This window comes from Trachemys scripta, chromosome 13 (genome assembly GCF_013100865.1).
Source record: "Trachemys scripta elegans isolate TJP31775 chromosome 13, CAS_Tse_1.0, whole genome shotgun sequence".
NCBI lineage: Eukaryota > Metazoa > Chordata > Testudines > Emydidae > Trachemys > Trachemys scripta.
In genome coordinates this window covers 41,791,173-41,807,701 of record NC_048310.1, presented here as the reverse complement: position 1 = coordinate 41,807,701, position 16,529 = coordinate 41,791,173, and the positions used below count along the sequence as shown (strand labels likewise).

Genomic DNA, 16,529 nt, shown 5'->3' with positions numbered 1-16,529 from the left:
AGAGAGCAGGGCCGGCTCTAGGACTTTTGCTGCCCAAAGCAAAAACAATTTTGGCCGCCCCTCCCCCCCGTTCTTTAATTACCCCAGCCCCGGCTCCACCTTAACTCCGCCCCTTCCCCAAATCCCCAGTCCTGCCTCCTCCCCCCAGGCTCTCAAGCCTAGGAGGGAGGGAGGGAGGGGGAGAAGTGGCGCCTGCCCGCGGCCACTCGGAGTCTCCCGCCCCCCCCAGGTTTGAGAGCCTGGGAGGGAGGGGGAGACCCCGAGCTGCCGCGGCGCGCGAAACAGCTGATTCGCGCGCCGCTGCTCCCCCTCCCTCCCAGGCTTGAAAGCCTGGGAGGGAGGGCGAGCAGCGTCACGCGAATCAGGTGTTTCGCACGCCGTGGCAGCAGCAGTGGAGGTGAGCTAGGGCGGCCGGGGCACATTTTTAGGGGCGGCATTCTGGCGCCGGCCATGCCGCCCCTAAAAATGTGCCGCCCCAAGCACCAGCTTGTTTTGCTGGTGCCTAGAGCCGGCCCTGTGAGAGAGACAAGCTTAATGTATCTCTAGATATCAGCAATCGTGTGAAGCATGTGACATGCTATAGGAGAAAACTCTAGTGTCCAACATGTAACCTTGACCATAGCAACTTATAAAGTAAGAGGCTAAAGCTGAGGGCTCATTTAGACTCCAGAACTGAACCATGAGGTAACTGGCTAGAAGACAACTGTATTCTACCCCAGCTCTTTGACTCAATTGTAATTGTAGTGTAGGTGGGCCTTAAAACAGCAAGGTAACAAGAAGGCAGATATACAAGTATGAAATAATTAACACAGGACAAAAGCCTCACTAGGAAAACATTTAATGAAAAAAAAGGGATAAATGAAATGTGTGGAAATGAAATTTTAAGAAGAAGTTACTTCTGCTATTATATCCTCTACAGAGGAGATCCCAGCAGCTCCTGGGAAAGCTGGAGAGAGGCACTGAGGGAAATTTGATCAGTCAGACCCCAAATGGTTCATTGAACACAAGTAGGAAAAAGATGCCACGTTTTTCTCCAGCAGCTCATACGGTTAGCTCAGCCAACTCTGTGCAGGTTCCTGCACTGATTCCCAGTGACTGTTGTGAGGGAACAGGGACTATATCAGACGTTACATTTGAGATACTCAGCCAGGCGAGGATCCTTGCACAATTTCTCTTCCAGTTCTATGTATTTCTGTGGCGCCATCTCTTTGTGTCTAAAATAAGGAGGAAATCAGAGGAAGAAGCTGCATTGTATTAGATGATGATGATGAGATTAAGTGGAATATTTTCAGATGATGAAATTATCAAACAATTGAAATGCAAAGCCCCAGTGAATCTCCATCTGTAGATCTCCCTTAAATCACTCTTGTCAGACTGCCACACATTCATTAAATACTTGTTGTTATTACCTGTTAAGCCGTATTTCCAGAATGCGGATACAGAACATGGCATCAGAGCAGTAGGTTAGGTAGGCATCCTCATCCTCCAAGGTCATAGAGAGCTGGTTTTGCTGATACCACTGTTGTTTCTTCTGCAGCTCCTGTGTTTCCTGATGGGAAGAAGGAACAAATCAGTGTATTAGGGAGAGTGAGAGAGAGAGAGATACAGAAGTAGTGTATCAAGATTAAAGGAACCAAAGGAAGGAAAAAAGAACGTAGAAGAAGAAATGTAATAAGTGAGAAGCAATGAATGAGATGAGGACACATAGAACAAGTAAGCAAAATATGGAAAGCAAGGGAAGGAGAGAGAAACATAGAAGCGCTGCCTCCTTGGACATAAGAAACATTGGGGGTCAAATTCTGCTCTGATATAAGTTGGAACAAATCTACTGAATTTGGTCCTAGGGCTATTCTGCCCTTTGTTCTCCTTGGGTAAAGACAGAGAAACATGAGGGCATACATACTGCCTCCTCCTAGACAGAGATGTTGGAGGAGTGTTGCTTTTTCACTTGCTGTAAAATGAAGAGAGAACCCCACATGTTGCCCACTCCCAAAGCAAAGGAGACCAAACCAAAGGAGTGAACAAAGAGAAGGTGGGTGGGTACCTTCTCAAAGCGAGCTTGGATGAGGTTGGCCTTGTCAATGAGACGGTGCTTGAAATCATTCAGGCAATCTTCCTTGAGGCGTAGGGCTTGCCACTTGGACATCTTCTCTGTGCTGCCCATTTGAATCAGGAAGGGTGCCAGGTAATCTAGGTCCTGCTCCACTTGTCGCTGTCTCTCTTCTTGCATCAGACGCTCCTGGAGGGTAAGGGTGAGAAGAACTAGTGCCCCAAACATCCCTGTATAGGGCACTACCATAGCCAAAGGCAGACTAGCTGTCCCCCCCCGCCAGGGACATAAAGCCCCAATCCGATTATTATTCTGTTACCTAATTTTTGGCTGTGCTTTTCAACAACTCTCCCCATTCCCCTAGAATACAGAGCTTGTCCCATACATGAAATGTCATCTCCTCTGGCGTGGGAAGGGCCCCACAAGGTACACTGTCATTCTGGGTTTGAAGTGGTTCAGAGTGGAGGGATGTGTTGCATTTGAAACCTTTCTGGGCGATATTCACCTGGTTGAACTGGCTGACAAATGTTTGCTTCTGGACTGCTTGTCTCAATTTTCTGTTCAGTCCATAGGTGCTTGACACTTTAAAATCTAGTACCTCTTTTTATTACCCTTCTCATCAGGAGAGCACCTACAGTATTGTTCCTGGAATTTACTGTTACAGTCGTGCCCAATACAAAATCTATACCAAAGAAACATCTTGTAGAGAACTGGAATTTGTAAACAAGCCATGTAACAACCTCAGATAGCTAGACTGGAATATCCTTACATTTGTCCAGAAAACTCATATGGGTATTAATTCCTCAAGAGATATTCTGGGCCAAAATCAATATTGTTGTTATCAAAAAGACTAAGAATGGTGGAACCATCTATTCCAAACCTGGTACTCAGGGAAGAAGTGAAGTATCAGAGGGGTAGCCGTGTTAGTCTGAATCTGTAAAAAGCAACAGAGGGTCCTGTGGCACCTTTAAGACTAACAGAAGTATTGGGAGCATAAGCTTTCGTGGGTAAGAACCTCACTTCTACAGATGCAAGTCATGGAAATTTCCAGAGGCAGGGGAAGAGGTTGATATTTTCCCAACCAAATGAACCCTGGCTATGGAGCAGATTTAGATACAATTATCAAACTCCTCCCACAGCTCCAACTACAATGAGTGTAATCATTCTTCATTATTTTATTTATTGTATTAAACAAAATAAAGTTGTGATTTTTTTGGACATGGGTCTTCCAGAAAGTCATAGGCACAAGGAGCCAGACCTTCAACTAATATAAATGGTTGTAGCTCCCTGGAAATCAACGGAGGTATGACGATTGACTGCAGCCAAGGATCTCACCCAGGGAGTTTTAATGGTACTAGAATGGGCTCTGGAGAGAGTCCCCGAGAAGGGACGAATTTGAGCTGGATTTCTTTGCTTGCTGGTAATGAACTCTGAATCCAACCCTGCTAAAAAAACTTGAACTGGATTTTGCTGATCCACTCAAACAGAGTAGGCTTATCCCATGGTTCTTACTAAAACCTGCCTTTAGTACAAGAGATAGACGGTGGGATGAAAAATTGTGTTAGTTCGTTCTTAGACACCGCTGCCTACCATTGTCTCTCGCTGTTGTTTGCTCTTTTCATTCCTCTCTGTATCGTACATGGAAACTGTCAGTTTGCTGGCGGCTGCTTCTTCCTCCCGGATCTTGAGAATTTCTAGCACCTTCAGTGAAATCAGAAAATGAAAGACGCCCTGACATTTCCTCAAAATATGAAGCCCCCCACGTGGTTGGTCTGCTTAAAAGAACATATGCAAGGCTCTGTGTACAGGGACTGTAGTATGAGCTGGTATACATATTAGCTAGGGAGCAGCATGTATGTATTCATATGCTGAGGATATATCCATGTGACCAAAAGAATATCTAATAACAAGAACTTTATGTTATCTACGATTTTCTACAGACTCTTTGATAGAATTACCAAATCGGTTCACTCTTTGAGAGTCTAAACTCCCCACTGGCTCTAAAAATTGCAATGCTGGCTTTGGCATATTGTATCCCAGTGTATAACAGGACTCACCAATATAACCACACGCTAACCTGCTGATGTGTCAAGACTGAAAGAGTCTAAAAAGTTATTTCCTGGAAACCACTTTATGCCCTTCACTGTTCTGCAATATGTACTTCTACAATCCATTTCGTCTTAATAAGTACTGTTAATACCTTGCATTTTCACAGCACCTATTATCCAAGGGTCTTAAACCCCTTTACAAATATTTAATTAAAGAAGCCTCATATTTTAAAGATAGGGAAACTGAGGCACTAGGGTCTTAAATGACTTGTTCAAGGATACACAGCACGTCATTGGAAGAGCTGGTATTAGAACCCAGATATCTTGATTCCCAGTCTAACCACTAGACTTACTGCCTCTCCTGTTCTCCCTCACTGTTTCCTCCTCTCCTATTTCCTCTTGTTCTACAAAATGTGGTAATACCACTGCAATCCTAAGAAAAAATCTGTTTGTGTTATATATAGAATAAACAACATGTAAAATGTGAACAATGGGGTTATAGTTTCATTGAGGTATTCTGGTGACATTATGAACCGTGGGAGTGAAAGATGGGTGCCCAAAACCCGTTGATGGAATTATAGACCCATAATCCAAGGATCTTACCCTAGTATTTTGGTGGCCCTCTACTTTGCCATCAGACTGGCTCCACAATCCTCTTCATTCCCTAACCAACTCCTAAAGGGCTTTCATCAAAGCAGCTTTCTCACCTTCAGATCCAGTGGCCTTCTCTTCACATGCTGGAATGGCTGTGCTCAGTCAATCCTCTCCAATCAGTGCCATGGGAATGGGTTTTGCTCTATGCGGTTGCAATGTGTTACTCATTGCAATCCATCTATTTTAAAGTAATTCTTCCCTACAGATAACACAGTGGTAGTCACCTAGATACTATGGCCATTGGAACCTTAGAAGTGCTTAGCTAGCAACTAGATTTTAATCAATACAACTTCTTGGGCTTCCTCTTCTTCCCGGCTCTGGTCAGCAGATATCCCAATACGTACCCTTTCTGCTAGATATCCCAGTACATACCCTTCCTGTTGCAGATCTTTGCTCTTAGATTATCCCCTTCCCCTAGACTGTGGAACAAGAACTGAGGATGACTTTTCATAAACATTCCAAAGAATGATCTCCACAGAACAAAAGCAAGTCATGATTTGTATATTCTGGGGTGGGGACCAGCATTAGAACTTTGATCACTGTTTAGTTACTGGATAATATTTGAACATATGGCATGACATGAAGAGATGGTTAGTTGAACCTGGCTCCAGACTCTTATCATACTTTGACATTAGCAAGGAGATTTTCCCCATCACCTCTGTTTCAGACTCCCAGACTAGATGCCTCGACTGCTTTTCTGCTTCCATTAGCTTCAGCATCATTTCGTACAGATGCAGCAGCTTCTTGTTTTTCACAAAAGACCCCACCTAAAGACAAAAACACCGGTGTTGGATGGCAGGGTCTTCCAGACATGTGGGACCAAATCCTTAGCTGGTATAAATTGGCATAGTTCCACTGACTTCAATAGAGCTATATTGATTTACGCCATCTGGCCCACGGTTAACAGTTAATTTAGCTCCATCTAGGTTTTGAATCTAACACTTCACTGAGCCAGAAAGTGTATTGTTCACCTCTTTGCTGCTGCTGTGTGGCTAGAACCAGTTTTCTGCACACTTGAGGTCACAGGGCAGCAGCCTCTCCGTTACAGTCTGCATGCTCTTTTCAACGTGACAAAAAATTACAACCGTTTTAAAAAGCATTCAGATTGCAGAAAAAACCCTAAACTTGGGCAAACTAATGGATGGAGAGTTTAGGACCGATGGCAACATCGCACAGCAACTCCATGGCAGAAATGGAGCTAGAACCCAGGTGGGTATTCCTGACTTCTTGTCCCCTGCTTTAATCGCTCCCCTGAGAGAGAAATGCAGAGAGATTTTAGCTTTCCCTTCATGAACAGCCAGCTTTGAGCCTCAGAACTACAGAAATTGGGTCTCCCCAAACCTCAATTAGTCCTCCAGCTTCTCTTTGTGTCCTTTTGAGCTGAAAAACTCCAAATCATTGTCATACTCTCTCCGTACCCGATAGCTGATGCACATGTCTGAGGTCATGATGATCTTGTTTCCCTTATTATCCACATCCTTCCGTTTGATGAACTCCTTCTTTGAGGCAGTGATGTAATCGTCCTTGCAATGATACGTCAGCATAATCCGCTCCTCCAAGATCATAAAGATGCGCTCTGCTACATCTTCATCAGCGGGCTTTTCTGGGTTCCTATGGAACTGCTCCTTGATTTGCTAGGGAGGATCGGGAAAAGAGATATAAACCGGTCAGAATCAAACATAAGGCCTAGAAAAATGACAAGGTTTGGGGGGATTTGAGATGAAACAGGTGGAAAACAGAGATCCCAGGTGAAAATTAGGCCCATTCCAACTCCAAGGTCTATAACATGATAAAGATTTTGGAAGAAGTAACTATGTCCAGACTAGGACTGTGATGCCATCACTCAATGCTAGGACCAGGGTCCTACTGTTCTCGCCTGTGACTGCAGTGTCACGGAGAAGGAGCAAAGTCAGAGCTGCTCAGTGCAACAAGCAGAGTTGCTGCTTATGGGAGTAGATTACACCCCTCAAGCACAAGACCAGAGTTGCACTATCTGCTCCATGAGGCATTATGCCTTGAAGAGACCCAGTGCCTCCGAGAGCTCCCCACATGCAGGGGGGAAAAGGATGCAACCTCCCCGTTTGAGCACCTGTCCAAGAACCAAACATGCTCTGGCCCTATATTAACAGGTGGGATGTGTGACCCAGGCTTCAGGGGGTCAGATGTGGGTGTGCACCCCCCCCATTATCAGATTTGGTTTTGAGGACCAGCAGGGAGATGGAATGCCAAGTGGGGGAGAGGGTGCACTGGAGGGGATCTCATGCATCTCCATCTTACAAGCTCTCTGCACAAGGGAAACAAGGTAGGACCATGGACCTAACAGCAAGGGTTGGTTTCGAGGTCTTACTGTGATAAGCAGTACCAACTATTTTGGAGAGGGTCATTATTATGGCTCTAATGCAAGAAAGCACTGAAGCACATGCTTAACTTTAAGTAGCTGCTTAATATCCTTCAATGGATTGGGATGCTGTCCTGAATTAGGGCTTATATGACTCCCTGCTAATGACATGGTGCAAATCAGAGTGCTTGTGTCATTATGCAGAGCTATGGGCACATTTCACAATGAAACCCCAAACCTGGCTAGTGTGGGGCTTGAACATGGAAACAAGACCAGTGGAGTATTTTGGGGGTCCTTGTGAACATTTTTTGTCCAAACTCATAGCTAAATCTTTTGTCTGGCACAGATTTTAGAAGACTTAATTTCATTTTGGTTACTCAATGGAATTGGTCAATTGGAGTTGCTCATGACAATTGGTCACATGGTGGGGTTTCTGGGTCAGACTTGCCCATACGCAAGGCTCCCTTCTCTCGTTTGGAGTTTTGCCTTGGCTATGCCAAGTGAAAATGAATCTGAATCTTCACACAAAACTGAAATTGGTATGTTCTGCACAGCTCTAATATCGGTAATGTTCAATATTTCCCTCTTCTTGTACCAGTATGGGCCGGGCGTTTGATTCAGTATTAACGAGGAGCTTCTGTGCTCTTTTTGTTCTTTTGCCAAACATTGTGTGCCGGTAGTGCAGGAAATCTGACCGCCCTTCAAAATATTCCGTCATCTCTTTGGCATTTTCAACCCGTTTCTGAAGGCCATCTACTCGCGTCTCGCTGTAAAACTCCATGGTGCGCTCAGTCTCTGGCTCCATCGTCTTGTAGGTGTGTGCTAGGAAAGCCAGAGATGCTGTGTAAATCTTAAAATGTAAGAGTGACAGCGACGATGAATACAGACTTGCAAAATATTACTAGGCGTGAGCAAGTAGCATCTCTCGTGACAAGCTTTGCTTTGTGATTGCCCCAGCAGCCATCATAGAGCCTGAATGTCCCACGCACCTGTGCAGGAGAGTAAGAGAATGTGAAACGCCCAGGGCCAGCTCCAGGCACCAGCCTGGCAAGCAGGTGCTTGGGGCGGCCGCTCCGGAGAGGGGCGGCACGTCCAGGTATTCGGCGGCAATTCGGCAGACGGTCCCTCGCTCCCGCTGGGAGCAAAGGACCTCCCGCCGAATTGCCGCCGCAGATCGCGATTGTGATCGCGGCTTTTTTTTTTTTTTGGCTGCTTGGGGCGGCCAAAACCCTGGAGCCAGCTCTGGAAACGCCCTATACTCTTCTGCACAAGCACTGAAGGACAGCAGCATCCACAGGGCCACTGCAGCCTCCCACGCATCTGGGCTGGGAGTAGGTGGAGCCTTGATTCCACCCCTGGAGGCCTCCATGTGTGCAGCTGGCTTGGAGGTACGTGCTGCACTAGGTTTATGGCTGTTACAGGGTATGTCTGCCCCAGAGCAGGGGAAACCTAGGAGGCAAATTGTGACTTTGAGACTGGCCTAAACAGGATAGTTCTACCAGTTAAACCAGTATAATTATACTGCTATAGTTAAACCAATATAACTCCCATGTGGCTGTTTTCAGGTTAGCTAAAACCCCTTCCAAAGCAATATAAAATAAACTGGGGGGAAAAAACAACTATTCTTATACTGGAATGTGTGTCCACACAGGGAATTCCATTGGAATAACTATCTTGGTTTAAATTCACCCCTTGGTTTATATTGATATAACTTCCACATTTAAACAAGTCCTGAGTAACAATCAGGTTCCCGATCTGCCCCCGGGGCAGGGCAACAATGCAAACTGTCCCACATGGGGCTTGTAGTAAAGTAACAATTGATCCCGTAGTGAGAGGTGGAGGAGTAAAGCCTGCGCATGTGTGATGAAGTGGAACTGTTCTTAATGTTTCCTCTAAATGCTGTGTGGGTGCCTCAGTTTCTGACCAACACTCTGTCGCCTAGCAACTAATGGCCAGGCACTTCCCCCCTGCAAGGGGATGCTAAAGGTGTGGGAGAACAAAGAGGTCAGGTAACCTCCTGGCCGGGGAAAGGAACTCAGCAGAGAAGAAGGGGCTGGAGGGGGGTTCAGTTTGGAGCTGTTTGGGGACGGGAGGTGAGGGCAGATGGGGGTGTCTGGCTCGCGGGACTCCAGAATGGACCCAGCTGAAGGATCCGGTTCTCTGGACCTACAAGCTCTGTTTTAGACCGTGTTCCTGTCATCTAATAAACCTCTGTTTTACTGACTGGCTGAGAGTCACGTCTAACTGCAAAGTGGGGCTGCATGCAGGACCCTCTGGCTTCCCCAGGACCCCGCCTGGGCGAACTCGCTGTGGGAAGCGCACGGAGAGGCATATGCGGAATGCTCCAAGGGCAGACCCAGAAAGTAAAGCCGTGGGAGCTTCTTGCCCTAAAGACAGTCTACTCCATGGGAGAGGAGACGCCCCAAAGTCCTGACTGGCTTTTGTGGGGAGCAGTTCCAAAGCATCGCCTGGGGACTCTGTGACAGCATGAGCTGATACATTTTCATCGGTTTTGTAAAGCTGTAATAACACTTGGCATGTTTACAGGACCTTTTATCCCAAAAGACTTCAGAGCTCTTTGCAAACATTAAATAAACATCCAGCCAAGCATTCAGCGGAAACATAGGAAACTCTATTATGAACCCTAGTTCTGAGAGGGCTGGGGTGTGGCCCATGATGACCCCACGTAACACTAGAGATGTAAATACCATTTAAAAAGTGAACTGTTTAACTTAGGGCTGTCAATTAACCACAGTTAACTCATGCGACTAACTCAAAAAAATTAATCATGATTAATCGCAGTTTTAATTACACTGTTAAACAATAAAATACCAATTGAAATTTATTAAATATTTTGGATGTTTTTCTACATTTTCACATATTGTATTCGGTGTTGTAATTGAAATCAAAGTGTATATTATTTTTGATTACAAATATTTGCACTGTAAAAATGATAAACAAAAGAAATAGTATTTTTCCTTTCACCTCATACAAGTACTGTAGTGCAATCTCCTTGTCATGAAAGTGCAACTTACAAATGTCAATTTTTTTTGTTAAATAACTGTACTCAAAAAACAACAACACCCCAACATAAAACTTTAGAGCCTACAAGATCAATCAATCCTACTTCTTGTTCAGCCAATTGCTAAGACAAAAAAGTTTGTTTACATTTACAGGAGATAATGCTGCTGTCTTCTTATTTGCAATGTCACCAAAAAGTAAGAACAGGCATTTGCATGGAACATTTGTAGCCGGCATTGCAAGGTATTTACATGCCAGATATGCTAAACATTCATATGTCCCTTCATGCTGTGGCCACCATTCCAGAGGACATGACTCCATGCTGATGATGCTCGTTAAAAAAATAATGCATTAATTAAATTTGTGACTGAATTCCTTAGAGGAGAATTATATGTCTCCTGCTCTGTGTTTTACCTGCATTTTGCCATATATTTCATGTTATAGCAGTCTTGGATGATGACCCAGCACATGTTGTTCATTTTAGAATACTGTCACTACAGATTTGACAAAACGTAAAGAAGGTACCAATGTGAGATTTCTAAAGATAGCTACAGATGTCTTAAAAGAGCAATACTCTGATGCGGAAACTACAGAACCCGAACCACCAAAAAAGAAAATCAGCCTTCTGCTGGTAGCATCTGACTCAGATAATGAAAATGAACATGCATCGGTCGTACTGCTTTGGACTATTATCAAGCAGAACCCATCGTCAGCATGGACGCATGTCCCCTGGAATGGTGGGTGAAGGGACAAATGAATCTTTAGTGCACCTGGCACGTAAATATCTTGCGATTCTGGCTACAACAGTGCTATGCGAACGCCTGTCTCGCTTTCAGGTGACATTGTAAACAGAAGAAGGCAGCATTATCTCCTGCAAATGTAAACGAACTTGTTTGAGCAATTGGATTGATCAAGAAGTAGGCCTGAGTGGACTTGTAGGTTCTAAAATTTTACATTGTTTTATTTTTGAATGCAGTTATTTTTTGTACATAATTCTACATTTGTAAGTTCAACTTTCATGACAAAGAGATTGCATTACAGACTTGTATTAGGTGAATTGAAAAATATTTTTTTTTACAATGCAAATACTTGTAATCGAAAATGAATATAAAGTGAACACTGTGCATTTTGTGTTCTGTGTTGTAATTCAAATCAATATATTTGAAAAATGTAGAAAACAGCCAAAATATTTAAATAAATGGTATTCTGTGATTAACAGTGTGACTAATTGCGATTAATTTTTTTAATCGCTTGACAGCCCTAGTTTAAATGATTAAAAATATTTCGTTTCAACGGTTAACCGCCTGGGACCGATCCAGCCGGCATGGCTGGGGCTGCTGCGCTGGGTGGCACGGCTGGGGTCGCTCTGGCCGGGCGGCACGGCTCCGGTCGAGCGGTGCAGCTCGGGGTGCTCCAGCTGGCGCAGGGCCACTGGGGTCGGCAGGCTGGCCGGCGCGGGGCTGCTGGGGCCAGCTGGCAGGCCTGGGGGTTAATGGTTAAGACTGTTAACCGGTAAGACTAATGCTTATCGGTTCACCAGTTCATATTTTACATCCCTATGTAACGCTGTGCTGGGGGGGGGCTCTGGAGTCAGCACCAACTGCAAGGGGAGAGTTATTTCTGTTAAAACCTTCTTGGGTGAGATCTTTGTCCCTGCTCTGATCCCTTTATGCCAGGTAAAAGGGCCAGAGCAGCATAAAGGAGCTTGGTTCTGCCTGGGGAAGGATTCTCCCCAGGTTGGAGCTGCAGAAGACAACCCAGGCTGCCTTCTGAGCACCCCTTCACACTCCTCGATGTAAGGATGTGCTGGGGGTGGGAGGGGCGTGTCGGAGGTGAGATTGCAGCATGCAGTGCTGTAGAGATTTCAGGCAGCACTGTGGCCCATAGGAGAGCCGGAGGAAGCTGCTATATCTTAGATAGGCCCCAGGTCTGTCTAAGTTGCATTGGGGACCTCTCCAGACCCAGGATACCCCAGGATCGGGAAGGTGCACACCTAAGCAACTAGGTTGCAAGTTGTGAATTTCACCTCTTCAGTTTCTTGTGTTGTAACCAGTGCTTACAAAGGCTCTAGAATGAAACCTTGAACCTTGCGTGGTGGAGGATTTTTTGTTGTTGCTGAACCAGGTGACTGTGTCCAGTAGTTTACAGTCCCATGATTGGCCTTTTTGCCAAACCTAGGAGGAACGGTCATTGGGTTGCAGCCCACATTGTACCTTTGAGACCTTGGATGTGTCCCGGGCTGAAGTACTCTGTCGTCACCTCTGTTTTTTTATTCAGTTGTCTCATGTTCATCATGTCCTCTCTGTTTTCGAACCACTCCTTCACCTCCAGCACTCTGATACCTAGCAGGAGAAAAACCCCATGGCACAACCATGTGGCCCCTTGAAAATCTTAGACATCAGCCATTCCGTGGTGATGGTAACACGGGAGGTAGGGGAGAGAAAATCAGGTGACTTGTGCTGAAGGACAATGCTGGGGAAAGGAGGTTGTTTGTCCAGTTAGGGGCTTACACCCTGCTTCCTGGACCAACTGCGTATGGACATGACGTAGAAATAAAGAAAGGTCTTTAGTTAAGCATAACACACACTGTCCCCTTCATTTTCATAGAGATTTAGCTGCGTGACTCCCCGTCACATCAGTGGAAGACAGGGGGATCAGTTAGCACTATCCCACCGTTTCTCTACTGGAGAAAACTATAGACAACTCCTGCTCACAATTCAGGACTTGATCCTGAGAGGCGCTGAGCACTCTAGCCCGATCCTGCAAAGCATTTAAGCAAGAGCTTAATGTCAAGCAGGGGAGTGGAAAGGATCACTAACCTGCTTTAAACAAAGCACATGCTTAAGTGCTTTGTTGGATCAGGCTAAACTGCTCTGTGCCTGGATGGATCAAGCCATCAAACAGCACAGTGACTGCACTGCTTTCTGGGAACCTTACAGCTCAGTGGCCTGCCATCCGGCTTGTGACCCATGATGCTTCCCAAACCTGACAAAGCCCTTGAGAGTAGCCCTGAATCAGACCCAGAGGTACAAAAGTGATCAATGATACCAACCAGCATCGCAGTTACATCTTAGGATAGATATATAGACTCCAGTAAGAGTGCCCAGCAGTGCTGGAAGCCTAAGGGTTTGTAGGGGAGCGAACAGGGCAATGTGAAGAAGGGGTTGAGGGAGCAGAAGAGGAAAAGCAAGAAGTGTGAAAGGACGGGGAGAAAGGATAGGAGATACATTGGCACCTCTCTATCCTATTCTTCCCCCCACTCCCTAGACTCTGTCTGTCAGAGGGTGGAGATGGACGGCAGGAGAGAGATCACTTGATCATTACCTGTTAGGTTCACTCCCTCTGGGGTACCTGACATTGGCCACTGTCAGTGGACAGGATACTGGGCTAGATGGACCTTTGGTCTGACCTGGTACGGGCGTTCTTACGTTCTTATGCACCCCACCCATTTGTGTATTGTCTCAATGGACTCGCGCTGATCATTCATCTCCCCTTACATTCTGGGTCCTCATAGACGGTGAGGCGTTGGACCAGCCCATTGTTATTCAGGTACGGTGCCCATTTCTCCAGCTTTGCGTTCTTGTACTGGATCACCTTCTTCCCTTGGGGACAGCGGGTCTCAAATTCTGCAGAGGGCAAGGAGAAGGATTTAGCCGCAAGAGCTGAGAGCACAGGAACAGAGTTGCTTGTGTTTAGCAGCTGCTGCCAACACTAAAAGGAATTCACATGGGAGAAATAAAGGACTCCAGAGGAACTATTTGTTCCTTTGTCACATTCAGCTGCCTGAGAATGTATTAACATCCTTACCGTGCAGAGGGAACATTGTTCCTGATACTCTCCATGGCTGCAGGAAGGTGATGCACTTTCGGGGCGGGGAGGGGTCAATCTAGTGGGGTGCTTAGGCCCCTCTGCTGACTTCAGTGAATGTTGAGAGCTCATAGGAGCTCACAGGACTGGGCCTGATCCAACTGTCTCTGGGAGCTGGATCGGGTCTTTAATTTTCATAATCACGACATACTGCAATGGAGTGTATGGATTGGTATTGTCCTTTAACATCTGTGTATCTTCTGCTAGTGATGATTAAATTAAAGTAGAAAAGAAAGACACAGTCCTGGGGGTGTGGATTCCAGAGGGGGTTAGCAATGGGATGAGGAACCTTTCACTTCTCTCTGACTGGTTAGACTGTGGGCAATACCTTCTGAATTACCGCCTGAATTTCCCATTTACAAATAATTTATCTAGAGGCTGCTCTTGACTAAAGTTCTTACCAAATATAAAAGGTTTTCCTCTTATAGCATCTTCTGTCCAAGGATTGCAAAGTACATTAAAGAATTAAGCTTCACAACACGCCTGTGAAGTAGGCTATTAATTCTGTTTTACAAATAAGGAAACTGAGGCACGGAAAAGTTAAGGGACTTGCCTGAAGTCACACAGTGAGTCAATGGTAAAACTAGGACTAGAACCTAGATCCCCTTGCTCCCAAACCTGGGCTTTAACCACTAGACACATATAATGATTAATGACACTTTGTACAGCTACAGCACATACGTGATAATGCATCAACTGCCATGTAACATGGGTAATGCCAGGAAAGATATCCTGGCAGGTAGAATTCACCCAGGTAGCAGGCAAAGGAAGAAACCAGGTCCTATGTCCACAGTGGGGGCAGAGGTTCCCAATTTAGGATGAGATAATAGGTTCTGGGAGAATCCATGGGCACAAAACACAGCTGTGTAATTAAATAATAATTGTGTATCCTGATTTATTGCTATTTCATTGCTTGACTTTGTCCAGAATGTTACAATAAAGGTTCATTGCAATACACAAAATTGTATCTGTTGCCATCAGAAGAATATGCAACATGGTAAAGGAAGAACAAATACCTTTCCGAGATATTTGAATCGGGTCCACCCAGGATGCTGGCATGTCAAAACCCTTTTCCTCCTCCTCCTTATCCTATCAAGACAGAGCAGGGGTTTCCATTAGGTGAGCAATGCCCTGAGCAAAGCTGGCAGTACTCTCCTGCCATGACAGGAAGCATGTTTGTCTCTGGAAATACTTGTTATATTAGACTGCGGTTCATGCAAGTTATACACATTCCCAGGCGACACAGTGGTACGGTAAGGGATGGTTTCTTTGAGTTATACACACTGCTGAGGATACAGTCATGCAGCAAAGTATGGTTTATACAGTCATAGTTCCACGAGACACATGAGATATTTATGCATGTGACCAGTATCAGAGGGGTAGCCGTGTTAGTCTGGATCTGTAAAAAGCGACAAAGAGTCCTGTGGCACCTTATAGACTAACAAACGTATTGGAGCATAAGCTTTCATGGGTGAACACCCACTTCATCAGATGCACGCATCTGACGAAGTGGGTATTCACCCACAAAAGCTTATGCTCCAACACGTCTGTTCGTCTATAAGGTGCCACCGGACTCTTTGTCGCTTTATGCATGTAAGTATTTGCATCCAAAAGCTCACACTAAAAATCATACAGGTTGTTTAGTCAATAAAGTCTCAGAGCCGGTGGGACATTTCTGACCATATAATTTTGCAGAGTGGGTGCTATTTTATGCTTCACAACTAATTGCTCTTGGATTTTTTCCACTGTAACTGCGTGGCTGTTCCATTTAAAGGAACACTGCTATGTTCACGCCATCCAGAAGTCCCTCACACATTGCCACTAACAGAACCCAGCCATGGCCTAAAGGACTCCACTTTCTTTTGGTTTAAGATCATGCTGACTGTGGAGAAGCTCAGGACTGATTGACTAGGGCAGTGCTCATTAGAACCAATGACTTGCTTGTTTATTTCCTCTAATCTGAGAAGGGCACTCGCATACCATGGTGATGGGCATGGTATGAACAGATTAGATAAAGGGAGAGAATGTATTGATGTCATCCCTACACTATCACACTGTGTCCTTCATACTAAGATGTTGTTCCTCTCAACACACAGTATTTTCTTTTGTGAATATTATAAAAACACATGTATTATTTCCAAATCCCATTGCCACGTTCCTTCAGCCCCAGGGAGACGAGTAGAAGGTGTCCTGAAAAGTTGTATACTTTAATTTGATTTTTAAAAAGCAGTTTCATCCTGGGCAGGCTAGTGGCCTTCAGTGCACGTGGGCCTTGAACATGGGTCCCGTCCTTCAGTTCTCCCATCAATCAAAACTTGGCAGGCGCTGTAACAAATCGGTGACCACTTAGGATGTCGGTGGTGCCACTATGCTGCAAATCATGGTCAGAGGGAATTACACAGTAACAGCAGTGCTTGAATTTAGATCCTCCCGCTCCAAAAAGCACAGGTCCCTTCCCCATCACTTGAGCTAAAGGAGAATGTCTACCAGCCTTATAGGACTGAGGCAGTGAAGCACCTCTGATTCTCTCCAGCAGGGGGCAAAGGCACAC

General features: G+C 45.4%; 1 protein-coding gene across 2 annotated transcripts in view; it reads right to left on the bottom strand.

Moving 5' to 3' along the window:
* Nucleotides 1–832: 832 nt before the first annotated feature.
* Nucleotides 833–16,529, bottom strand: part of DRC7 (dynein regulatory complex subunit 7) — a 25,358-nt gene continuing 9,661 nt past the window's right edge. The window contains exons 9-18 of one of the 2 annotated variants that reach the window (XM_034788670.1): nt 14,995–15,067; nt 13,609–13,737; nt 12,325–12,453; nt 7,686–7,912; nt 6,171–6,386; nt 5,409–5,519; nt 3,641–3,751; nt 2,045–2,239; nt 1,410–1,549; nt 833–1,214 (exon numbers count right to left, since the gene is read on the bottom strand). In XM_034788670.1, coding sequence (XP_034644561.1) covers nt 1,121–1,214; nt 1,410–1,549; nt 2,045–2,239; nt 3,641–3,751; nt 5,409–5,519; nt 6,171–6,386; nt 7,686–7,912; nt 12,325–12,453; nt 13,609–13,737; nt 14,995–15,067 — 1,425 coding nt within the window. In that variant the 3' untranslated portion in view covers nt 833–1,120. The remainder of the gene's footprint in view (nt 1,215–1,409; nt 1,550–2,044; nt 2,240–3,640; nt 3,752–5,408; nt 5,520–6,170; nt 6,387–7,685; nt 7,913–12,324; nt 12,454–13,608; nt 13,738–14,994; nt 15,068–16,529) is intronic. The other variant, XM_034788671.1, reaches the window with a different exon arrangement.